At 34.7% G+C, this 22,824-nt stretch overlaps 5 protein-coding genes across 6 annotated transcripts in view; 1 reads left to right on the top strand and 4 right to left on the bottom strand.

Moving 5' to 3' along the window:
- The first annotated feature begins 998 nt into the window (after positions 1–998).
- Positions 999–4,291, top strand: LOC128889478 (origin recognition complex subunit 4). Of its 2 annotated transcripts, none has more exons than XM_054147148.1 (6): positions 999–1,132; positions 1,460–1,698; positions 1,781–2,107; positions 2,179–2,667; positions 2,734–2,886; positions 2,956–4,291. In XM_054147148.1, exons 2-6 carry the CDS (start codon positions 1,480–1,482, stop codon positions 3,118–3,120), a joined length of 1,353 nt encoding a protein of 450 aa, XP_054003123.1. In that variant the 5' UTR covers positions 999–1,132; positions 1,460–1,479; the 3' UTR covers positions 3,121–4,291. The 2 variants fall into 2 exon arrangements, with proteins under 2 accessions (XP_054003123.1, XP_054003122.1); XM_054147147.1 differs by having other exon boundaries at positions 1,006–1,170.
- Positions 4,292–4,312: 21 nt separating this feature from the next.
- Positions 4,313–6,684, bottom strand: LOC128889471 (putative ammonium transporter 3). Its single transcript, XM_054147136.1, has 11 exons — positions 6,495–6,684; positions 6,128–6,413; positions 5,909–6,066; positions 5,730–5,841; positions 5,422–5,627; positions 5,215–5,346; positions 5,046–5,141; positions 4,893–4,981; positions 4,716–4,805; positions 4,546–4,633; positions 4,313–4,478 (listed from the first exon to the last, which is right to left on the bottom strand). The coding sequence occupies exons 1-11, from the start codon at positions 6,667–6,669 to the stop codon at positions 4,318–4,320; spliced, it is 1,593 nt and encodes a 530-aa protein (XP_054003111.1). The 5' UTR covers positions 6,670–6,684; the 3' UTR covers positions 4,313–4,317.
- A 188-nt stretch (positions 6,685–6,872) lies between these two features.
- LOC128889498 (gamma-aminobutyric acid receptor-associated protein) lies at positions 6,873–8,947 on the bottom strand. The gene is made up of 3 exons (XM_054147178.1): positions 8,615–8,947; positions 7,665–7,862; positions 6,873–7,586 (listed from the first exon to the last, which is right to left on the bottom strand). The coding sequence occupies exons 1-3, from the start codon at positions 8,702–8,704 to the stop codon at positions 7,521–7,523; spliced, it is 354 nt and encodes a 117-aa protein (XP_054003153.1). The 5' UTR covers positions 8,705–8,947; the 3' UTR covers positions 6,873–7,520.
- A 1,030-nt stretch (positions 8,948–9,977) lies between these two features.
- On the bottom strand, positions 9,978–11,436 carry LOC128889497 (60S ribosomal protein L22-like). Its single transcript, XM_054147177.1, has 4 exons — positions 11,313–11,436; positions 10,908–11,048; positions 10,336–10,457; positions 9,978–10,196 (listed from the first exon to the last, which is right to left on the bottom strand). The coding sequence occupies exons 1-4, from the start codon at positions 11,319–11,321 to the stop codon at positions 10,049–10,051; spliced, it is 420 nt and encodes a 139-aa protein (XP_054003152.1). The 5' UTR covers positions 11,322–11,436; the 3' UTR covers positions 9,978–10,048.
- A 931-nt stretch (positions 11,437–12,367) lies between these two features.
- Positions 12,368–22,824, bottom strand: part of LOC128889495 (neuronal synaptobrevin-like) — a 39,573-nt gene continuing 29,116 nt past the window's right edge. The window contains exon 5 of the mRNA XM_054147172.1: positions 12,368–15,223. Coding sequence (XP_054003147.1) covers positions 15,027–15,223 — 197 coding nt within the window. The 3' untranslated portion in view covers positions 12,368–15,026. The remainder of the gene's footprint in view (positions 15,224–22,824) is intronic.

Genomic DNA, 22,824 nt, shown 5'->3' on the forward strand with positions numbered 1-22,824 from the left:
ATAATTATTGAATTAAAATTAAATCATGATCACAATTTTACTAGCCAGTACAACAATGTTCTTATTCTACTCACCTCCAAACCCACAAAAACCTGTTTCTTTGTAGTCTTTACATATATCTGGTTGGTAATCCCATCTAACTGTTGCCCTGAGATTAGCTGGTGCTCTAATTGGCCCTTTACGTACCATTCCACTGGAAGCATTTCCAGCAGCTGTATCTTTTTTCTTGTAATATTGAGTATAATTATTCAAACCTCTATAAATTTTATCATCCTCTTTTCCTTCATTTTCCTGAAAATGATTACATCGCACTGGTTCATTTGCTGTTTATATTTAAAGACATTTATCTGTCTCGTAATTTTGTCCTAGTTTTTGTACCTCATTTATTTTTTGAGATTTTTCAAATAAAGCCTGCGCGTCTTTATCCTTTTCTGTCTCTGTTTCTAAAATTGCTGTTGCTCCTTGGTCGCTTGGTCCAGCTGGCATAGGAGTTCTGGTACTTTTATAAGAAACAGTAATATTTTCTTCGTCTGTGCTGTCGTCTACAACTTTCTTTTCATCTCTAAACCTTCTCTTATTAGTCTGTAAAATACTTGAATCATTGTTTGATATAAGCATAGCCTTACTGTTTGTCAACATGCATTGTATACATATGCAGCTTCTCCCAATACTTACACTTTGTCTCATGGGATTATTATTATCATGTTTTCTTTCTTTCTGAACCACTGTAGTTTCATCTTCGCTGCTCTCTATTTAAAAATATAAATATAATACATATGTTAAAACTTATATTATAAAACACATAACCTATGAAAGGAGATAATCAAATTTATGTAATGAAATTACTGACTATTTAAGTACGAGGGCAAGATTCGGCATTTATTTCACATAGTTACCGTCTTCATAGTTCGCTTCTTTACGTTTCCTGGCTGCAGTACTTCGAATCTTTCTTTTTTTAAATAAAAACGTACAGTTCTTCTTGTCCGTTTTAAATTCTGCGTCTTCCATATTTGTTTTGTAAACAACCTGGTTCCAACGCTTTAGTAATCGAAGATTTGATATTTCTCTATTATTTTAGAATTTTCAAGCCTATATTTTGATCTTCTATTTCGTCAATTAATACCGTATGCGCGTAAGTGAATTAAATCTTGGAGCAAGTATATTCTAAAGGTATTACGTATATTTTTTCGTAAAATTAATAGGTTATATTTGACTAATCAGGGACCCTATGCGTTTGACAAATTATATCCTAATGTATATAACTACATATACAAACTGATTAAATTAAAAAATATCTAACATTTGTAATGATTATTATATAAATAGAAAATAATAGTTTCAGTAAAGTGAACATTTAAGTTAACTAATAATTATTCAATATATTATAAACAATTTAAGTATGTTAAAACAACTTCTGTGAAAAAAGGAATCAACAAATAAATTAGCAACGAATTTTTAGTGCATATCAGGGAAAACAATATGAACAAGAAAGAAAATATGGCTATTGATTTTCAAGACAATGTTATGATATTATCAACAAGGAAGTATTTAAAGCGTAAAATTATGTGCTCCGAACCAAAGTTTAGGCATTATAGGAAAGAACGCTTGCATATATTGGAACTATTAAAGCATACAGTCGACATGGGAGAAAGTAATTCTGCTTTATTAATTGGTCCTAGGGGTTGTGGAAAAACAACAGTACGTTTAGTTTATTAGCTTAATTTAAACTTTCTAACTTTGTGCATTCATAACTTCTTCTTATGAATATTTATTGTTCTAGCTAATAAATAGTGTTTTAAAAGAATTGTCATCTATAAAAAGCTTTAAAGAAAATGCTTTGATAGTAAATCTTCATGGTCTTGTACATACCGATGACCGTTTGGCATTGAAAGATGCCACTCGTCAAATGCAATTAGAAAATGTAGTGGGCGACAAGGTTTTTGGTACATTTGCTGAGAATTTGACTTTTCTGCTTGACTGTTTAAAGGCAGGTGACAAAAAGCGTTCAAAACCAGTTATTTTTATATTAGACGAATTTGATTTGTTTTGTGAACACCACAATCAGACTCTTTTATATAACCTGTTTGATATTGCTCAATCTGCACAAGTGAGTATAGACAATGATTATGCATTATTGTTTATTTCGTTTTTAATTCGATTAAATTCTTCCTTTCTTAGGCTCCAATATGTGTGTTAGGGGTGACTTGTAGGTTGAATGTTATAGAACTTTTAGAAAAAAGAGTTAAATCAAGATTTTCTCATCGTCAAATATTCTTGTTCCCTGGAGATACATCATCTTCTGAGCAACCAACATCTGCATTTGATGATCGTTTAGAACTGTTTCAACATCTTCTCAGTCTTCCTGATGATGAAAATGTTAATGGCATAGAACAGCAATATGATGAATATCCACCATTTTGGTCTATGTGGAATGAATATATAAAAAGTTTAGTCAATAATCTTACTATAGTAAATTTGTTAAAGAGAATGTATCAGATGGATGTAAGTGAAACAAGTTTTAGAATCTTTCTGGCAGTTGTTGTTTCTACATTGTCAGAGAAACATCAACAATTGGAAGTAAACGATTTTGTAGAAGCAAGTAAAATATTCTCGCAAGATGATAAAGTTCTAATGCTCGAAGGACTATCTGTTCTAGAAATGTGCTTAGTAAGTGTATTTGTTGCTATTACTTTTAGGATGATGAACCATATTATTATTATATTATTCTTTTAGATAATAGCAATGAAACACGAGACAGAAATTTATGAAGGAGAACCTTTAAATTTTGAGACAGTTTATAATCGTTACATTAAATTTGCTAATCAGAATTCATCTATACAAAGTGTACAAAGGCCTGTTATCATGAAGGCTTTTGAGCATATTAAGGTAAGGGCTGTAAATAAAGTAATGTCTCTAGTTATTTGAGTAACAAGAACACGAATAAAACATTTACAGAACTTGGAAATTGTAATGCCAGTGAGTGGTATGAATTCAAAAGTGGAAAAAGAGTATCAGTATTATAAATTTTTACTTACACCACAACAAGTCATGGAAGCTGTGAAAAATTATCCTGGACTGCCAACAGAAGTCTCTCAATGGTCTTTAAGCAGCATACAATAGTGATAATCAATGTACGAAATTGCAAATGTTATGAAAATTTGCATTTGTAATGCATCATTCATCTGTAATTTTAACTAACGAAGTAATTTATGAGTAAGTATCAAATTCATATTTTTCACAAACTTTTGTGGAAAGGATTAATGTTAGAATGTAGCAAAACGTTTTTTATTTCATATTGAAAATTCATTTTGCTATAAGTATTTATTAGAAAAACGGAATTGTTTCCTATATTATATTTTATACAAATGGTTTACTGTGTGTATTCCTTTCATACGTATACATATGTGCTTACATACAGGGTGAGGGACAACTGTTACAAAGCAATAATGCCTAAACTATTGTAGGTACAACAAATTTTACAGGAAAAAGTTAGAAGGTTCGAGAAGGCCTATCTTACATGACTATAGTTGTTTTTCTGGTCCAGCCTTAGCATCTGAACCAAAAAAAGAAGCACTAGTCATATAAGATAGGCCCCCTCGAACCTTCTAACTTTTTCCTGTAAGACTGTTTTGTATCCACGATAGTTTAGGCATTATTGCTCTGTAACAGTTTAGCTGCCTCATCCTGTATATTAAAACTACACATACAGATTGACCTAGTATTGGAGTAATGTCAAGTATTTTCTAAAAGTTGCTCTGCTTATTATGTAACGTGTTTTAACAAGCAAAATGATTATTTGCATTTATTGCACGAGGTTATCATGAATTTTGTAAATAGGTTTAATGTTTGAGTATATCAAATATGGTAGATGAAACTATTACTTTGTGATTGTGCATCAATACTGTATTCAGAGATTAATTCCTGCCGTTGACAGCATGATAAAACGTCCGATATTACGTCCTTAATAAGTGAAAAAGATAAGTAACTTTTCATAAAAATATTTTATTCAAAACTGAAATATATAATAGAGACATCTTTATATGTGCCATGATATTAGACATGACTTGGGATACAAATATCATATTACACGTGTTTACTATATCTGTGATCTTTTAACAGATTTATTCCCTTATGTACCAGTGTCTGTAATTATTATATATATGTAATTGCATACGATTTTAATTATTTATCAAAGAATGTGTGCGTTGTTTGTGTAACAATAATGTGTGAAAGCGTTAGAATGTGTATGCAAATACATTTATACGTTTCTAATAAATTTACATTCGACAAATTGTTAGAAGAAAACATTTAAAAACATCAATCCATCCAAGCAAAATTCGGCTTAGTCTGTTCGGTCAATACTGCATTTGCAATCGCATCGATTTGAGGAGTTTTCAACGATTTTTTTCCGACGGATAATCGTTTTCCACGTTTCATGCGATTTTTACGATTATGTTTTTCGATATAGGAATCGTGACCTATATCAAAATTAATTCGTATAATTAATTAGGCTTCTTCAAGAGTTCCTCATTGAATTTATCTTACCAGGATTTATTCCAACTGGATGTACAGTACTTAATTTTTGTTCTTGCGAAAGTGGACGAAGAGCAGACATAACTCTACTTACGCCTATCTAAAAGAATGTAAACAAAGAATTTGATAATGTATGAGAGTCTTGAAATATAATTACATAACAGTTCAGTTTAAGTATAAACCTGCATGTGTCGTACTTGATGTTCTACTAAGTCTGCACCAAGCAGTTCTTCATTAATACTCATTCTAATTGGTATAAGTTTATTTATGAGCTAAAAGTGGAACACTAATTGAATTTTAAAGTCTATTAAAAAAGATATTGTACTGTAAGTATTAGATAATATTTAAACACATTTTACCCATAATAAAGTTACAGATGTAAAAAAGCTCCAAAATGCTAAACATAGAACGGCTAAACATTGTACACCAAATAAGTGCCATCCACCCCCTGTAAAAACAAACATTTTTTGTAAGATTTATTCGTTTAGAAATATGACTTAATTACAGCACACCCTTGAATAGTCCTTTTCTTCCACTAGTTGTATCAAGGGGATATGGATTATCTGCAAATAAACCAATAGCAATGATGCCCCAAATTCCACTTGCTCCTGTGTACAAAAATTACTGTTAGAAAAAAAATCGAATGAAGACTGAAATAATAAAATTAAATAAAAGTAAGACCGTGTGTTGCACTAGCTCCAACAGGATCATCGATATGCATTTTATCTAACAAGGGCATTACACAACATGTAATGTAAGCGCCAACCATTCCAACAACTATGGCTTCCCAGGCCCTAAAAAGGAAGCAACCACCTAACTCACATTATAAAAGTAAAAAAGTAACGAGTTTTTCTAATGTCTGTGAGCAGTAATTATTGTGAAACTTACCTGTAACTGCAACAAGGGCGCCTAGAATACCATTTATCTGACTGAGAATATCAATTCCATTTGGATTGGTTAAACTGAAACCTAAACCAATTAAACCACCTCCCATGCTTGCAAGCATAGTAGAAACTGCTGCTCTTGCAGCATATTGCCATCGTTGTCCAGTAACACCATACGTACTACCGCTGTTAAAGGCTAACCAGCCCCACCTTTTATCATCATTTATTAATAATAAATAAGTCGAACGAAAAGGAAAAATATAGAAATAATTTTAAGTTTGTAAATCATTATGTTTCAGTTATTTATTTTACCAAAGCACAAATAATCCCATAATAGCATTGACAGGATTTCCAAGAGGTAGTGGGGCAATTCCATTGTCATATCTGCCCAATCTTGGCCCCAACATAATGGCACATGCGAGTGCTATAGTAAAATAATATTTAAAGTGTTTGTCTAGAAACTTGCTATAAAATAAGAAAATAATGTTTACCGGAGCAACCACCAACAAGGTGTACTACTCCTGAACCAGCAATATCAACAGCACCCAAGTTTTTTAAAAATCCCTGGTCACCCCATATCCATCCAGCTGGTACACAATATACAATTGTGTTTAAAAAAGAAAATAAACAATATGCTTTGAAATTACATCTGTAATTATATAATGTCAGTATAATGTAAATAAAATCGTTCCATTATTTTCCATAATTACCGTTCGGCCATAGCACCGCTGACAATCGTCGTAGAGGTAGTTGCAAAACTTAGTTGAAATACAAATGCAGCACATTTTGGGCCCATAAGTTTGTCATGTATAGAAGGATCTATAAGAAAATCGCCCAAGCCGATGAAAGAATTGTATGACCCGCTTGATCCAAAACTCATTGCAAAACCAAATGCCCAATAAGTTAATCCACCAAGTACTATATCTACTACATTTTTCATCATAATATTAACTTCATTTTTTAAAGATACACATCCAGATTCTAACATGCCAAAACCTAAATTAATCAAAAGATAAAGTTTGTTGCTTTCTTGTTATTTTTCGGAATATTATTTATTTAGTTAATTAAAAATTTTACCAGTTTGCATAGTAAAAATTATAAACGAATTTGTCAAAATCCAGTTACTGTCTTCTTGATTGAGATTGTACATAGAAATAACGTCCGTATCTTCAATGGAACTATTCGTAACATTCGTACTATTATTTTCTACTTCCATGTTAAACAAAGACTTTCTTCGTCCAAGCACTAGCATAAACTAGAGAGTGCCCTATTCTTACAGCCATAGAAAGCAGTACTCTTGAGAAAACACGTTAAAAATAGATGAATTACGATCAAAACATGTTCAATTATGTATGACATGTAGTTTCAACAGTTTTCTATTGGTATAGTGAAATTGTAGTTTCACAAGATTGTGAAAGCACGATTTAGTGTATGGGATATGTATATTTCTCACAATTCGTTTTTATATTTTTTTATTGGCCCACATCCAGCCGTTACAAACAATTTTTATCTCACCACATATTCAACAATTTCTTTCCATTCCTTTGCGATTAAATAACATCGAATCGTGTAAAGAGAATAATACTACTCTAAGTTAAAAAGAAAGTGATATCACATAAAACGTCTACATAGAATCACGAATTTATCAATTTGCAATACAAATAATTTTAATAGAATCATTAATGCATGGAAATAATAGATTTAGCTATAGTAAAGTTAGTCACTCTTCGCAATATAAGGAATTGCTTCCCTTCTTTCAGTATTCCAATTTTTTTTTGTATCAGGCTAAATATCGACACAGTATCGTGTAACTCAGCTCTGATTAGTCCTTCTTACACCCTATTATCCTAAGCTTCCTCAGCCAGCAGAGAATAATGGAATCAAAAAGTAAGATACTTGTATAGTTGGCAGACGAACATATCCAATTTATCTCAAGGAAGCAAATTTAGTTTTGTGTGCGGTGCTAGGATTTGAAGTTTCACTCAAAAGATTGAAAGATATAATTTTGTTAACACTTCCAAAAGCTTCTAAAAGGACTACATTACAGGTGGCAAATTTTTGTTGTCTGCTCTTTTATTTTGTTGTTATCTTCTTTGTTGTAATTTAATGTCCATACACATTCTCATCGCTGTATGCTACGTACATGAAGAAATCTTCTTCGTGGTGTTCCTGAAAAAAATATGATTATAGTGAATACAAATATTTGTATATTTTAAATGAATTTGAAATAATACGTTATATAGTTACCGCATAGAGTGAACCCATAGTGGCACTTGTCGGGGGAATGATGTTGTTAATAAAGAAGAACAGGGCATCTTCTGAGCGAAGATGGATTCGTTTACGGATTAAAAAGTAAAATTGACCAACAGTTAATTCAGATGGTACTAGATATTTTTGTTTGTCCAAATCACTAATTTTAGCCTTTGGTGCTTTCTCGACAATTACCTGTGACATAAGTAATTGTTCTCAATGAATATGCATTAGTAAATCAGACTTGATTGTATTTATGATTATTCAAGGTCCAATGTTTTTATAATAAATTTGCACATCACTCTATCTGAATATTCTCTGTTGTTACCTAAACTATAAAATGCTTAAATCTTGGCTCAACTTCAGGATCACAAAGCAGTTTCAAATCCGCGTCTCATATTCTGCACGTTTGACACTTATCCAAGTCCCTGAAGTAACAACAGCTGGTCTACATTTTTTTCGAACGTTCCATTCCGCATAATATAATATTTTCCAAGCGGCTTGAATCGCGCGTCCAAATCGTTTCGGAGTCGAACGAAAAGGAAAAATATCCATTCGGTCGTAACCTTTTATCAATCGGGAAATTATATAGCCACGGGCGTAGCAAGATCAATAGACTTGGGTAATAGGCAAACGTACAAAGGAATTCGTTACGAGCGTTCGATTTATCATAAATTTAATCATTGGCCCACCGATTGAGAAGAAATGCTTGTATTATCGCGAAATATGAGCGAAATACGGCGCAAAAAGTCGACCTTGGCCCGTTCCAGCCAGGAAATTCTAGGATACACGATCGAATCAACTCACGATGAATAAGACTCATTCAATGGTGTTAGGCAAACAATGTTCTCCATGACGAATCAATTATTCACCCTAATAATCATTTATATCGAGGAGAAATGTTTTCGTAATGACAAAAACGAGCATTCTCTGTACGAGTTACTTACAGGAACTCTATCGGGATATTTTCGTCGTATCTTTTCACCCTCGGCCTTCCTTTTTTCAAAGGGATGCCCTTCCTTGTACATAAACTTCATTGTTCTCGCGCGATTGCACGAGCAACGCGATTTTAACGGAATTATTCTCTTTTTGTAGTCTTGGTGATTGTTTTCCTTTCAATCAATTTACACGGATTTTGCTGATTCCGAACTGGAAAGATGACGATACGATACTCTTCTACACTTCTGTCACAACAATCGCCGTGCGTCAATTCGTCTGCGCATTACGATATGACACTCTTCCGCTTTCCGCTCTCTGCGCCATCGCGAAATAGTCCCTTGTTATTCCTCGTGAACCACGAGAAAATTGAACGTTGAGATTAGACAATATCCCCGTGCGATATATCAGGTCATCAAAACAGAACGAAATGTGGTACGAAGTGTTATCGCATTGTCTGCCTGACGAGGGAAGAATGTTTTACAGATGTTTTTGATAGATACGACAGGTCCGTCTCTACGAATCCCTCGTACCACGTATTTAATATGTTTCCTCGATATTACTTTGCAGAACGAATAACTTACAGAACATTACGCAATATTTAAGTAATATTTTAATTTTAATCATAATATTTAAATTGTTTTGCCTTGTGCACGAATATTATATTTTTAAAGTAATATGATTCCTTGCATGATTGGTCTATTTCATTTATCGTGTAACTATGTATATATGCATATATGTATGTTGTTCTTTTACTCGACTTGTAATTACATGTTGACACTTTTTACTTGTATCAAATCATTAGGTAAATTCCATAACAATACAAGTGTGCTTGCGTAATCAAATTTGTTGGGGAGTAGAGGAGCCTTAGATAGGTACGATTCTGTCGATGATAACGAGTAACATACGCTTTTTATCACTACGCATCAAATAACGTTTGGTTTTTGTACTTGTTTATACTCTTAAACACAGAGTAAAGAATAACTACTCTGTGTCGTAAGGGTAACTTGTAATGCATATAAAATTATAAAAATTTATTCTTTTTTTATTGGTATAAAACATGATTTATCGCGTCACGTAACTTTTACAATTGTCACGATGACTATAATTTGATTCCTAACACTTTCAGTTGATTTATTTTTAGACAAGATCCAGTAGTTGGTTAATGAACAAACGATCAAAAATGTTGCAATTGTTTTTATAAAATTGACACAAGTAAACGTTAATACATTGATCATTGCACAAATTGAAAACTTAATAGTAAATGAAACATTGTGTATATATCAAAATAGGTATACTAGGTGTAGTAAACTGATTATTGCTAAAATGATCAAGAAATTGGAATGCTTGTTTTTTAAAGAAATTCAACGTAAATTTGTTCCATTATTTATTAATAGAAATATGTACAGATGTTTCTGTAATTGTGTATGGAATAAAAACAAAGTTTATTCTGCATCTTCTTCGTCGTCATCCTCCTGGCTGTTAATCTGGAAGTACCTTAGCTCGTATGTCTCTTTGTCTTTTGACACTACACGCAACCAGTCACGCAATTTGTTTTTCTTCAAATACTTTTTCGTCAAGTACTTGAGATACCTATACGAACATGTTACTAAATTAGTGCAAATATCGGTCATTTTGTTGAGAATAATGTCACCGTGAAATCGTCTATGCAACGAAATACTTTTTCATTTTAATTTTCATGTAATGCTCTGTCATACAGGACAATACCCACCGCTTAGAAAAGTCGATATCGCTATTGACTGAGAGTTTCATCTTATCGCGTTCCAATGTAACGCTGTTACCAAAGTTGTTTGTTTTACCAGAAACTTTGATCCTTTCATGCAGGTACTTTTCCTGGAAAGACAAACAACGTTACACATTATTATACACACATTGGTATATATATTATTGATAACACTTTTGATAGTTTTGACCCCTCAGGGGTTGTAGCTGTGTTTGTAGCTACGGGCTTAGCAACTCGAGGTACCTGAGCTAGAGAGGGGGCTAGCAGGTCCCAATAGATGAGAAATAAGAGCTACTGCAGACAGTATTAAAACAATGCAGGAGTCGTGTAAGACGATGGTTTAGGAGAATGGAAATAAGCTAGTAATAAGTAAGCAGTAGTGCAATAACGTTGTATAATAAGTTACACACTTAAATAAATAAATGAATGAATGAATGAATGAGATAGTTTTGAGGTTAGCAGTGTCGCGAAGTTAGAATAACAATATATGAGAATTTAATAACGCTTTATGTAAGGCTGAATAGAAAATACAAAATGAATAAATATTAAGGAAAACTTACAAAATTTGTTACATCCATAATATTATCCTCGGCAGGATGTGTGCAGTCAATAGTAAATTTAAGGGACACCTTTTTCTTCTGGCCCTTACCTCGAAGAACCTGTTTTTTGGTGGTTGCACCTTTAGGCTTCTTTGCGATGGTCTGAAAAACGTCCAATTTACCATTTTGAATACCTTTTAATTAAAAACTGTTTCGTTTGTAACAGACACATGTGTTAGCTGCCGAAGCGATGTTTATGTCAGAGTTTTACATCCAACAAAATCCACGTAATCATTTAAAAAATACAAATACAATTATATGATTATTAATTGTCGTGAGATGACGTTTCACACGCCCGTTGAATTTTTAAAACATCTTTGCACATATTCGTATTATTTTCGATTCTATATTGCTCAGAAAACTTACCGGAGCCATGTTTACAAATGGTCGACAAGAGAAAGAGCGCAGAATAGTTTCATAGAGGCGAAACTCTTGTCGGAATCTTTGACAAATGAGTCTCCTTGTAGATGGCGCCACGGTAGTTTAGAATCGATGTCAGGAATGTAACAACCTTAAATGGAACCCTGGGTTTAACAAAAATATTTCTTACATTGATCGAGACAGTTCCTACGTATGCGAAAATATAATCCGTAGTTTTCATTTGTAGCGTGTAACTCGTGCCATATACGTTTTATGCAGATCAAATGATTTAATTTTTCAGTCGTGAATTTATAATATTTTGTAAGTAAAGATATAGGAAGTAAGATTTCTTTATAAACAATGTTTATATTAAATACTATGTGGTTAAAATGGAATAAGAATCGAGTAGGAAAGAATAAGATGAGAATAGCTGTTGAGAAAATAACATGTATATAAAAATTGACCATAAGCATAAATTTTTTCGTAATTGTTTTTATTTAAGGCTAATATACAGTAACGTCTAAGACAGAATCATCTCCTAGGTGAACATAGATTTCTCAATTAGTAAATTGCATGATGTTCAACTCAACCAATTATCGCGGTTATTATTCATACCTCTGTACCTCGTGATAATACGTTAACTGCCTATGTGGTGAAGCCATCTTACGCATAATTATTCTCGTCGTACTTACAAACATTTTAAGTAGTCATCTTTTTCTCTGTGATCAATTCATGGACATACAGTAAGCGCCTCGGAGAAAAAGGGAGGGTCGAGGAGGTAAGGGGCAATATTATTTTAATTTTATTTTGAGCAAGGAAGCTTCGACAGTTCGATTGGATGGTTTAAGATGAAAGGTCAGATTTTCAATCACTGGATTCCGAGTAGTTCATAGTGAGTACACTTAACCACCGACGTGCATGGTACTTTACACGGTTTTCAAAATAACGAATTTCTGAAAATGCTGTCAAAAGTTGTAATTTATGTTGCGCACCTATTTAATTCGGTCATTTTATAGTGCCGTTCGTTTATTAACACCAACATCAAATTTAAAATATACTGCTTTCTTTTTTTTTTACACAAAAAGCATTGATATTAATTGGAACAATAAAGCGTTAGCAGCAGAAGGGAGCATCTAATTAGAAATTTTTAAAACTTTACATTCGATGATTAGTGATAAATAACTATGGATTTTGTAATATATTTATAATTCCATTGAATTAAATTAAATAAATAATTGTCCAAGTTATAGAATTTTGTTTTCTTTCGGTGTATACGGTTTTTTATAGAATGTTTTACCGTGTATATCGGGAAGATAGGTGTATTACTTGTATCAAATACCATGCAACAAAGTGATCTTTCGTTTCTATCTTATCGCCATAATGAATCTTCGATTGAACCGTCACGTAATTTGATTCATATTTATTTCCCGTTTTAAACATTCTCTGACCTTTCGTTTTATTTTGAAAACGCGGGAATTATGGTACAACTGTACAGCGTAAGGTAATAATCTTTTGCATTGTTTTTATAAAAACTGAACTATTATTTTCGCGGAAGACGAACAGACAAATTCGATTAGATGATTAGATCAACAAAGAGAAGACCGCCAAAATTCATTTAATGAAACATACATTGCGTTTCACCCTCACGCATCGATTATCGAACGTCTGATCGATTCCGAACGAAAGATTTCTTAAGTGCGATTTAACACATTAAAATAATCAAATTTCATCAAACTTGCAAATGCTTCCCGAAGTTATAGCTATTCTTGCTCCTGAAATATACGCGGATAGATAATCGAAGTCGTACACGTATATCGTTTACGGGTATCGTTGGAAATAATTTAAAAATACATTTAAAGTTTGTGAAACGCCTGTACGCATAAACAAGGACTAATCCATAGACCAGAGTCGAGTACACGATCGTTTCAGCGCACGGAGAGCACGTAAACTATTGGCGCCACAGGAGAACGCTACCACGATGCGGCCACGTCTCCTTGTAGCGCCATGTGGCGCCTAGTTCTGTCATAGACAAAGAAAGGAAGCATTTGCGGAGTAAATGGATGCATTCAGCAGAGGCAACAGTTGTGCAACTGTTGAGTGATTCTCTTGGATTCTCTGCTTTCGATTCGTTTATTAGAAGTGACTAGGCGAATCGAAACAGAGAATCCAAGAGAATCACCCGACAGTTGTCTCTGCTGAATGCAGCCATCATTAACGAATTATCTTCGGCGGTATCTTATTTAACCGAGGATTCATAGAAAGAAACAACGAACAGCTATCAGAGTTTCGCTAAACTCTTTCAAAAGAGATTAAAACGTGTCCGTGTGTTAAGTAACGGTGCAAATTGTAGCAGAGACGAAAATTATTACAGGGGAATCTACAAAAATAAGGGTTGCAAGGTGAGATTTTAAAGGAACGTAGTCAACGCGGAAATCATCGAACGACAGCAATAATTGCTCGCAACAGTTCCACGCCAACCGTCGGTGACGAATAATAAAATTTAACGCTAACAATCATTCTTTCTCTCCCTCACTTTCTCTCTGTCGGGTTTTTTTTCCTCTATCTGCTTGTCTGCCACGTATTTATAAGTCATATATATATGACACAGGGCGTTAACAAAAGTGTGGAACCGTTTTTCAGAATTAATTTCTCGCGCGAAAATAAATCGAAACGCTTCTGCCATTTTGCGATCTGAAGCTCCGTTGTCGAGATATGAGCAATTAAAATTTACTGATGCGATTTTACCTTCCCTTTCCACGGAAAGGAGCCTGTGCTCCGGAGCTTATCTTGGACTCCACTGCATGAGCCATTTAAATCTCGACAACGGAGCCTCGGATCGCGAAATGGAAAAGAACTTTATCGTTCGTATCAGCGCGAGGAACTCGACCCTAGAAAAAGGTACTACATTTCTGTCAACACATCCCCTATATGCATAGTTTAATCTTACATCGACAATTCGTAATAATTTATGTACATGTACACGCGTATCCATAGATACACATGTTCGACCGCTGAGACGCGGGCAGCGTGTCCTCCATATCGTCTTCCTCAGACCGTCTTTTCATTTAGGATCGATTACGAGGAATACGCGTGGAGAATCGCGATTAGTTGAGATCGACGTCTTAATCTATGTTTAGATATCGAAGTAAACGTTCCGGAGGCTGGACTCAGCTCCCTATCGGTCTACGGCTTCCTTCTTTTTTTTTCTCGTCATGATCGCGACAATTGGAACAGAGCAGAAGTGACGGATACTGACTCTAACAAGAGCTACAGAGAACTCGCGAACAAGTTGACGCGTAAACTGCGCAGAGGAATTAGCGTGTGCCTCGTGTTGTTAGGCTACGGGACGCATCGGGACGCGGCGTGAATGAAAAAAAGAAAAACATGGAATCGAGACGGATTATAATTAATTTGCTCGATCGTCAGAAGAACACTCATTTCGTGGCACGCGTTGCCAGCAGTTAACGCGTTAACCGTTCCGTTCACCGATCGAACTTCCACCGTCGGCACGTTTTTCCCTTCTACCGCGTACGATCGAAAAGAAACCTAATTAGTCAGTTTGCGGGATTAATTGGATACGGTTCCTCGTGGACTTGCGTGCAGCGGCCGGCTTTGTGCCGGGATTTTCTTTGTCTGTTCTCGTTTTACGGCATGATGTTTTACTCGCTTAAGATTAATTGGAAAATTCGTATTGCGGTACGGTATGGTGAGTGCTCCCGTTTACATCACGCTGTGTATACCGTTCAGATTGCCGACCAGTGCCGCACCAGCGGTCTGGGAACCGCTCTGACTTCCGGTGCCTCCTGATGATGCGGCGGCCGGAGCTGCGGGTGGCGCGGGTGGCAGCTGGGCTGGCATGCCCGGTGGTGGATAAGCGTACGGTGGCGGTGGTGGTGCCGATTCCGGCATGAATTTCGCTGGAAAAGCAAATTACAGAGATTATTCGCGACTGGAATGTTAGAGAGCGTTTCGTAATAGATTCGTTTCGATGGGAATCTATTCTGCCCCGGAACAGCATACGTATGGTGAAAGGGATCTTGTGTGGTTCCAAATTTAACCCTAATTTTCGACCCTAATGGGATATACAGGGTGTTCCAACAATGTTGCAACACCTTGAAAGGGGTGGTTCCTGGAGGTGATTTGAAACAACATTTTCGCTAAGAAAAGAGCATCATCCCTTTCAAGGTGTTACAACATTCCCGGGACACTCTGTATATGCTCCAGTGAATGTTTCTGATTGTCTTTGGCCAAATTACAAATTAGCCTTATGAGAACATATGTGAAGAAAATGGAAATCGTTTGTGCTGGGTCAAATTGAGTCTTTTTATTCGACTAGAGTAAAGACTGGATAAGTGCAAGAAAATCGGGACACAGACATTGCAGTTATCCAGTCGAGGTTTCTATCCTCTGTTTACATTTGGCTCAAGTCGAGCTTAGAAAGGACAGAGAGTGAAAGAGAAGGAGATTTGAGGGAAAAAACAGTTGGTAGGAGCGTATCAATCGATTAGGATTATATTACACTGCTCCTGTTAAGGTGCCCCCCCCCCCCCCCCGAGTGATTGGGATAGTCTTGCATTTATCCAGTCAATCCTATCTTGCACTTAACCAGTCTTTACTGTATAGCCTTATATATAGATCTATCTAGGTTGGCTATATAGCTAACCATAGTTTAACATAATTGATTTCTAAAAGCGATGGGAATAGAATATAAACGGAATAAAGTTAGGTTGAAAGGATTAGTAGTCAGCACTTTATTGTCACAGGTAATTGATTTCTCGGACTTCTAATGTTTAGAAAATAAAGTTCCTTCGAAAATGATTGCATCATGAACCTGTTGATTAAATTTTGCAGAGGGTTGCATAAGCAGTTCGTTTAGTCCTATTTCGTTATGAATACGACCTTTAAGTTTTTCTAAACTGGAAAAACCAAAAACTTTCGACGATGATGATTTAACCAAGTTCTTACCTAACATAGTATTTTCTATCATAGTATTACTCTTGAACCCAAACCTTTATTTTCAGTCAAACAATCGGTATAAATAAATTTTACCGGTACTTTATTTAACTGGCAAAAACAATGTTTCAAATGTGAGATGTGTTGAAAAATTATGCCTCCTAACTCTGAAAAAAGTCTAGTGCCAAACTTCCGACTTCTTGCTTGTTTAAACTTCTGTTTCAGTTTACTAATTGCGGTCGGTTTGAGTTGTAAAGTTCGGCTTCTGACCGATTTCACGACCATACAAGATCCCTTCCGCTGACTATACATCGAAAATGTGGAGTTCCATTCGTTTGTACGTGCTTTCGTTTCTGGAAAAACTCGTGTCGAATTTGAACAGGACAAGAGCATTCTCGATTTCGAGTTTCTGGGAAACGAAGTCACGGATAGAAAGTATGCGAAACAAATATGTGACTTCGTTGCGATCACCCTTCTCACCCGAGAACTGGAGGGTTTTGTCATGTGATCTCTTTGTTGGGTAATTATGAAACAACTAGAAAAAACAACATTCTTATCTATGAACAATATAGAGATTGAGGTCAACAAATTTTTCGCATTACAAAATTGGTCAAACTTTGATCATGTTTGATAATAATACAAAGACTATTTGTGGTAGCCAATTCCAAATGCACCTTTTAAATTGATCTATAACTTATCGTTGTTTTTGTTTTTTTTTTTAAATATACGATTACATTCGATTCATTTATTTTCAGATTGTAAAATTTGTTTACTTCTTTCTTTATATTCGCCCTTTATTCTAGAAGTATTTAATTACGGTTCCTATAAGAATTTGTAGGCTGTCTAATTTCGTTCCAAAGTTCTTTGTTTTTGTCACGGAAAGTGTAATAAATAAAATTGGAACTAATTTGTGGTAAAGGGTTAAAAAATCTGAATGAAAGAAAGAGTAATTGTTACCTAATTACGAATATTCACTCGACGAGTGTATTTTGTTTGCTTATAGAAGATATAAATAAAAAATGTGGCGCCAAGTCGGACGAAATTGTTAATAAGTGTTATTCTGGTCATTCTTTTTTTATTATTTTTTAATGCAAATTATAAAGATGGGATACAATTTAGATACTACGATTTCTCTTAATTTGTGACTAATTGAATACCAATAGTTTAACTTAACAGGGTTCATTTTTCAAGTATTTTCAAAAAAGATACTTATTACTTTGTTCTTCGATAATATATATTTTAAAATGTAATTGAAAACCCGTTGTTTTACATGTAGGAATTTTCGTAGAATGTGAATGTAGAATTGGGTGTAGAAATTAATTCTTTGTTTCTATTATTTACAACTCTGATTTAAACAGGTATATTTATTCGTCATTTTGGCAAATTAAAGTATGAACTTTCTAAATTCTCAACCTGATCTCTATTACGACGTCTATAGATTGGTCTATAGATTCGTTGTAATGAAAACCCGATCGACAACTTAGAAGCTTTACAACCTAACATATAATAACAAAACAACGATTAAATATTTCTACTCAAATGAAAGTTGTAAATGATTGGATATAAAGTCACAGAATTACTTTCTGCATCTAATAAAATACGTTTCGACGGATTACCTTCGGGTCTATTTCACTTAAAATTTCGTTCTCCATAACACTGCACTTCTTTTTTTATAAAAAATGAATTTTCAGCGTAAAATTCGACTAAATGAAAAGAAAAGTGAAACAAAACGAAGAGTTACGTGTCTGTCTGTTCCATTGGCGATCGATAACTCGTGTATCGAAAAAAAGTCTTCCTTTGTTTGTAATTTATATTTCAATCACGACTACCGATGCACTTTTCTCGAAGCTACAGTCACGTCGAAACACTCGAAATTGTTTTGGGAGATAGTTCAGTTAGAGTGTAGGCAGAGGTGATATTTGTAGAAGCAAATCAACAAAAAGAAATGAACATTCGGTATTCTTACCTCCTATTGGAGTTAAAGAAATACTAGGTTCTAAAAGGATCCTCTTCTTGTGGGCGTGAAGAAGCATTTTTACAGGTCGAGGGGATCGACCGTGCTTTCGATACCTTTCTGGCCGAGACCGTGATCAAGATGCATTTCTCTTCGCTGACTTCGTTCGGCGATATTGTCACTCGAGAATTAATCGAATTGTCGAGAGAAAAAGATGGACGAAATATCGAATAGGGAGGACGAACCTAACACGATCGTACCCAAAACGTTGACGCATGAAAAGTGTTCCATTTTGTTTATAACCAGTTTATAATAAATGGTTTGTAATATCTGGTACTATAAAAGTTTGTAATAATAGTTTACAATAAACTATTATTGGTCGTTGTTATAAAAGAAACGAAAACCAAAGAAACAAAAATATTTAACTATAGATCCTCTTTCTATAGTCCCTCTATCTGTTAGGAAAATTAGGATGCCGGGATATTCTTTTCCTAATTCGAATTCATGTATAGCGGTTGAGCAATAAGAAATTTTAGGGATTTCGATTCCTAAGATGGAGGATGTCGCTCAGGCCTGAACACTTTTGAAGTAACCTTACTTGAAATATTAGTTCAATTTTATTGGAACCAATGAGGCCTTGTCATCAGCTGCTGGAAATGATTCCTAAATAATTTTAAATTAACATTCCGTGTTCGAAATAATAAAATAATTTCGATGTTTTTGATAAATGAAATTGCAAATCTTTTGGTATCATTAAAATGATTAACATGAAAATAATTCAAAAGCAAAATGTATCTACTTTATTGGCATTTTGTGTATTAGCAATTGTATATTAATTGTTAAATTATCATACACGATGTGGCAATGATTTATATAAATGACAAATATAGCAGATTAAAGATTGTAAATTTTCTATTAGTAAATAACACATGAGTGTTTAGAAACTGCAAGTAAATATTTAATTAGTAATTAATAATTACTGTATAAATAGTAACGTTGTTATCACAAAACTTACTGTAAATACTTCCTGTTCAAAAATTCATCATTTCGGTTATTACCAAGTAACGACGCGGAAAATAAAAAAAGTAAAATGTTATTTCAAATAAAATGTGCCCAGGTCTGATATCGACGAAAAAAGACGTATATTCGTAGAATCGAGTCTACGAATAAAAATGATCGTGTAGACACACACGTTCACAAATGCTTCAATTTCAATCGAAGCTTTTTTCGTTCCTCAGGTGTTCTTTCAATAGCAACTTGCGTTATTAATCGACACATACTATGGGAATAGTCCAATTCGAGACCATTAATCTCGAAGTTGAAATTCCAGCACGGTTTAGAGAGAATAGACATCGAAAGGATGGCAAATTGGTGTCTTTGCTTTATCAAGGACAGCCCGTAACACGTGTACTTTATTTCCAATCGTTAACCGATCCAAAGGAATTGACGACTGTCGTCGTAACGTTAATTCGTTTCTGCACTATTGTTATCGTTATTGTTGTCGTCATTATCGTAATTATTCTTATTCTCGTTCTTATTAGCATTATTATTATTGTTATTAATATTATTAACATGTATACATAACATCTGTAGATAATTCTTCAAGCCTTAAAACGAATCTATATAAGCGCCCCGAGCGAGCCTCGAGGCGTCCTCTACCCACTTTTCGTTCTCGTTCTTCTCATGGTTCTTATTTAACCACTTTTTCTTTTCTAACATTGTTCCTTACGACGGTAGTCGTTGCTTTCAAGTGACAACAGCGGGGCAGGTAGCGACCTTGATCTCGAACCGAAGCCGAAGGAAGATCGCTCTCGCGCTACATAAATCGTGAACAGTGTTGGTGGAAATCAAAGAGATTATATACAGGGCGTCCCAAAAATGTTGGAGGTCATTTTGAGGGGTGGTTCGGGGGGTGATTTGAAACAACTTTTTCCTTAGCGAAAATGTTGTCCGAGGTTTCGTTAAGGAGATATTAATCCTTTGCACTTGAGGTCTTTCTTCTGGTATCTGTCAGCAACTCGAGATGTTTCTTAGCATTCTATTGCCATGAATTCTAAGCTATCTAGATTTAAGAATAAGGTAACCTTTACCTCGCCGACAATCATTTTATCGATAGATCGAGCTCCAAAGAAATTAAACCTAAAGAAACATTAGGTATTGTAGATTTGCTGCGTGAAACCTAATGCTGACCGAGAGTCACCTCTCGAGTGCAAGGGGTTAATATTGTCTGGGGCACGATACAACTCATTCATGGCTAACCATTTCTCGTCAATTCTACTTGCGGAGTTCGTTAACCTTTTGCACTCGAGACTTTCTTTTCTGGTATCTACCAGCAACTCGAGATGTTTCGTACCATTCTATTGCCATGTATTCTAAGCTATCTAGATTTGAGAATAAGGTAACCTTTACCTCGCCGACAATCATTTTATCGATAGTTCGAGTTCCAAAGAAATTAAACCTAAAGAAACATTAAGTATTGTAGATTTGCTGCGTGAAACTTAATGCTGACCAAGAGTCACCTCTCGAGTGCAAAGGGTTAACAGTAAACCTCGATCAATCAGAGCGCGGCTGTCTAGCACGTAGCCTATGCTACTGCGGCTGTCCAGCGCGTAGCCTAAGCTACTGTGCCTGTCCATCGCGTACCCTATTCTACTGCGGGCGCTCCACCGGCGCCGCGGCGTACTCGCGCTCTGATTGTTCGGACTTTTGTTAATATCTCCTTAACGAAACCACGAACAACATTTTCGCTAAGAAACAAGTTGTTTCAAATCACCTCCCGAACCACCTCTTTCAAGGAACTCAAAGATTTTTAGAACACCCAGTAGATAGAGTAGAGAAGTCATAGGAGTCGCTGTGGAGAACACAGATAGAACAAATCGAGGGAATATCTCTGTTTCTGTCTATGTTTGCATACGCATCAGAATTTTAAATCAGAATTTACTTGCTTAGGGGAAGTCATAGGAATTAAGGAGGAACTTCGATTCAGAACGCTGGTAATAAGGCATTTTTTTTACAAATTTTTAAAAAATAATCAGTTTATCGGTTATGTATTTATATAATAAACAAGAAAATCTTTTGTTTTTTTTGTGTGTAAGTTAGTTGTTTCGAGATAATCACATTCAGAAATCGAAAATCGCCAATTGGAAACTTTCGTAAAAGAACAACTTTATTGCTCTTACATATCTGCATAATATATCAATACATTTTCGTAATACTCAAGAAATTATTGCAGCAACAACGCCGACTGTTACTGGGCAACTTTTTTATGTGCAGTTTCAGATTTCAATGAATTATACCTCAGTAATGTGGCGGTCAATAATAATTTTTTCTTTTTTAATGGTTAATAATATCGGTTTTTATAGCATATCAAATTTTCAGCAAGTTCTATTCTGAAAAAAATGCCTCATTTTCAGCGTCCTAAACCGGGTTCCTCCCTTATAATCCATCTGACGCTGACCAGAGCTTATTAGCGTGACATTTCTCTTCAATTTGTATTCTCTTCCATCAAAGTTTCTTAACGTGACACAAGCGTGCACTCAATCTTCTTCTTTTTCTGGTCGCGTTACACTTCTTCGACTTGCCTACTCTATCTAATATAATCTTTTTGGATAAAACGCGTTACTCGAAACCGGGGTTGAGAAATTGTCACTTGAAAGCGGGGAAGCGCCGTGCTGCCTCGTTTTCTCGTTTCGTACCGTGCGTTACCTGCTCGAAAACGTTCGTTGCCGTCTTCGACGAAGATTTGCCGCTAACGTACCTCGCTCCTCTATTATTTTATTAATCTCGACTCGACAGAGAAGAACACGGACGCGAAAGAACAAAGGATGAATTCTTTCTCTCGCACTTTCTCGCTCTCACTCACTTTCTTACGTTCTTTTACCCTCGAGTTATGTTCGTGTTTAATCGGCGGTGGTTGGTCGTAATCGAGCGAACGTGAAGGAGAAATGATATTATTTACAGCACGAGATGTATGTACAATTCCATCCAGAAGTCATCCGGTTATACTACATTGATTTTCCAAGGAGTGATTAAAGAAAAACTATCAATTTTCACCATTGCGTAACTTATTTAAAAAAACATACTTTAAACCAGAGCTGTAAAGTAATGATTACTTTTGTATCTTAGTTACTGAGTAATTCAATTACTTATTATAGTTGCTTATAACTAACCAGAAAGTAATTAAAAGGTATCCCAAATCTAAAGTACATTAAATAGTAATTATAACTTTTAGGTATTTTTAACTACTTTAAATTTGATACGCCTTTTGATTACTTTCTGGACAGTTATAAGTAGTTATTAAAAAGTCATTGAATTACAGGTAGTAATTAAGTAATTGCAAATATCGTTACATGCGACAGCGTAATTGTAATGGCAATTATTTAATTACTTGGTGAAAGTAATCATTACGTAATGGTAATTAAGAATTTGCAGCTCTGCTTTAAACAATGATATCATTCCAATTTTTCATAAAATTTAGAACCAATCGGTCAATTATTTAATGAGTTATCATTTCTACAGATTGAAAAAAATATGTTATTTAGCACTAAACCTACCTACTGGTCTTAAAGACATTTTTCAACAAATGCATATATTACATGTTGTATATAACAA

Source organism: Hylaeus anthracinus, unplaced genomic scaffold, assembly GCF_026225885.1.
Source record: "Hylaeus anthracinus isolate JK02 unplaced genomic scaffold, UHH_iyHylAnth1.0_haploid 11997, whole genome shotgun sequence".
Classification (NCBI taxonomy): domain Eukaryota; kingdom Metazoa; phylum Arthropoda; class Insecta; order Hymenoptera; family Colletidae; genus Hylaeus; species Hylaeus anthracinus.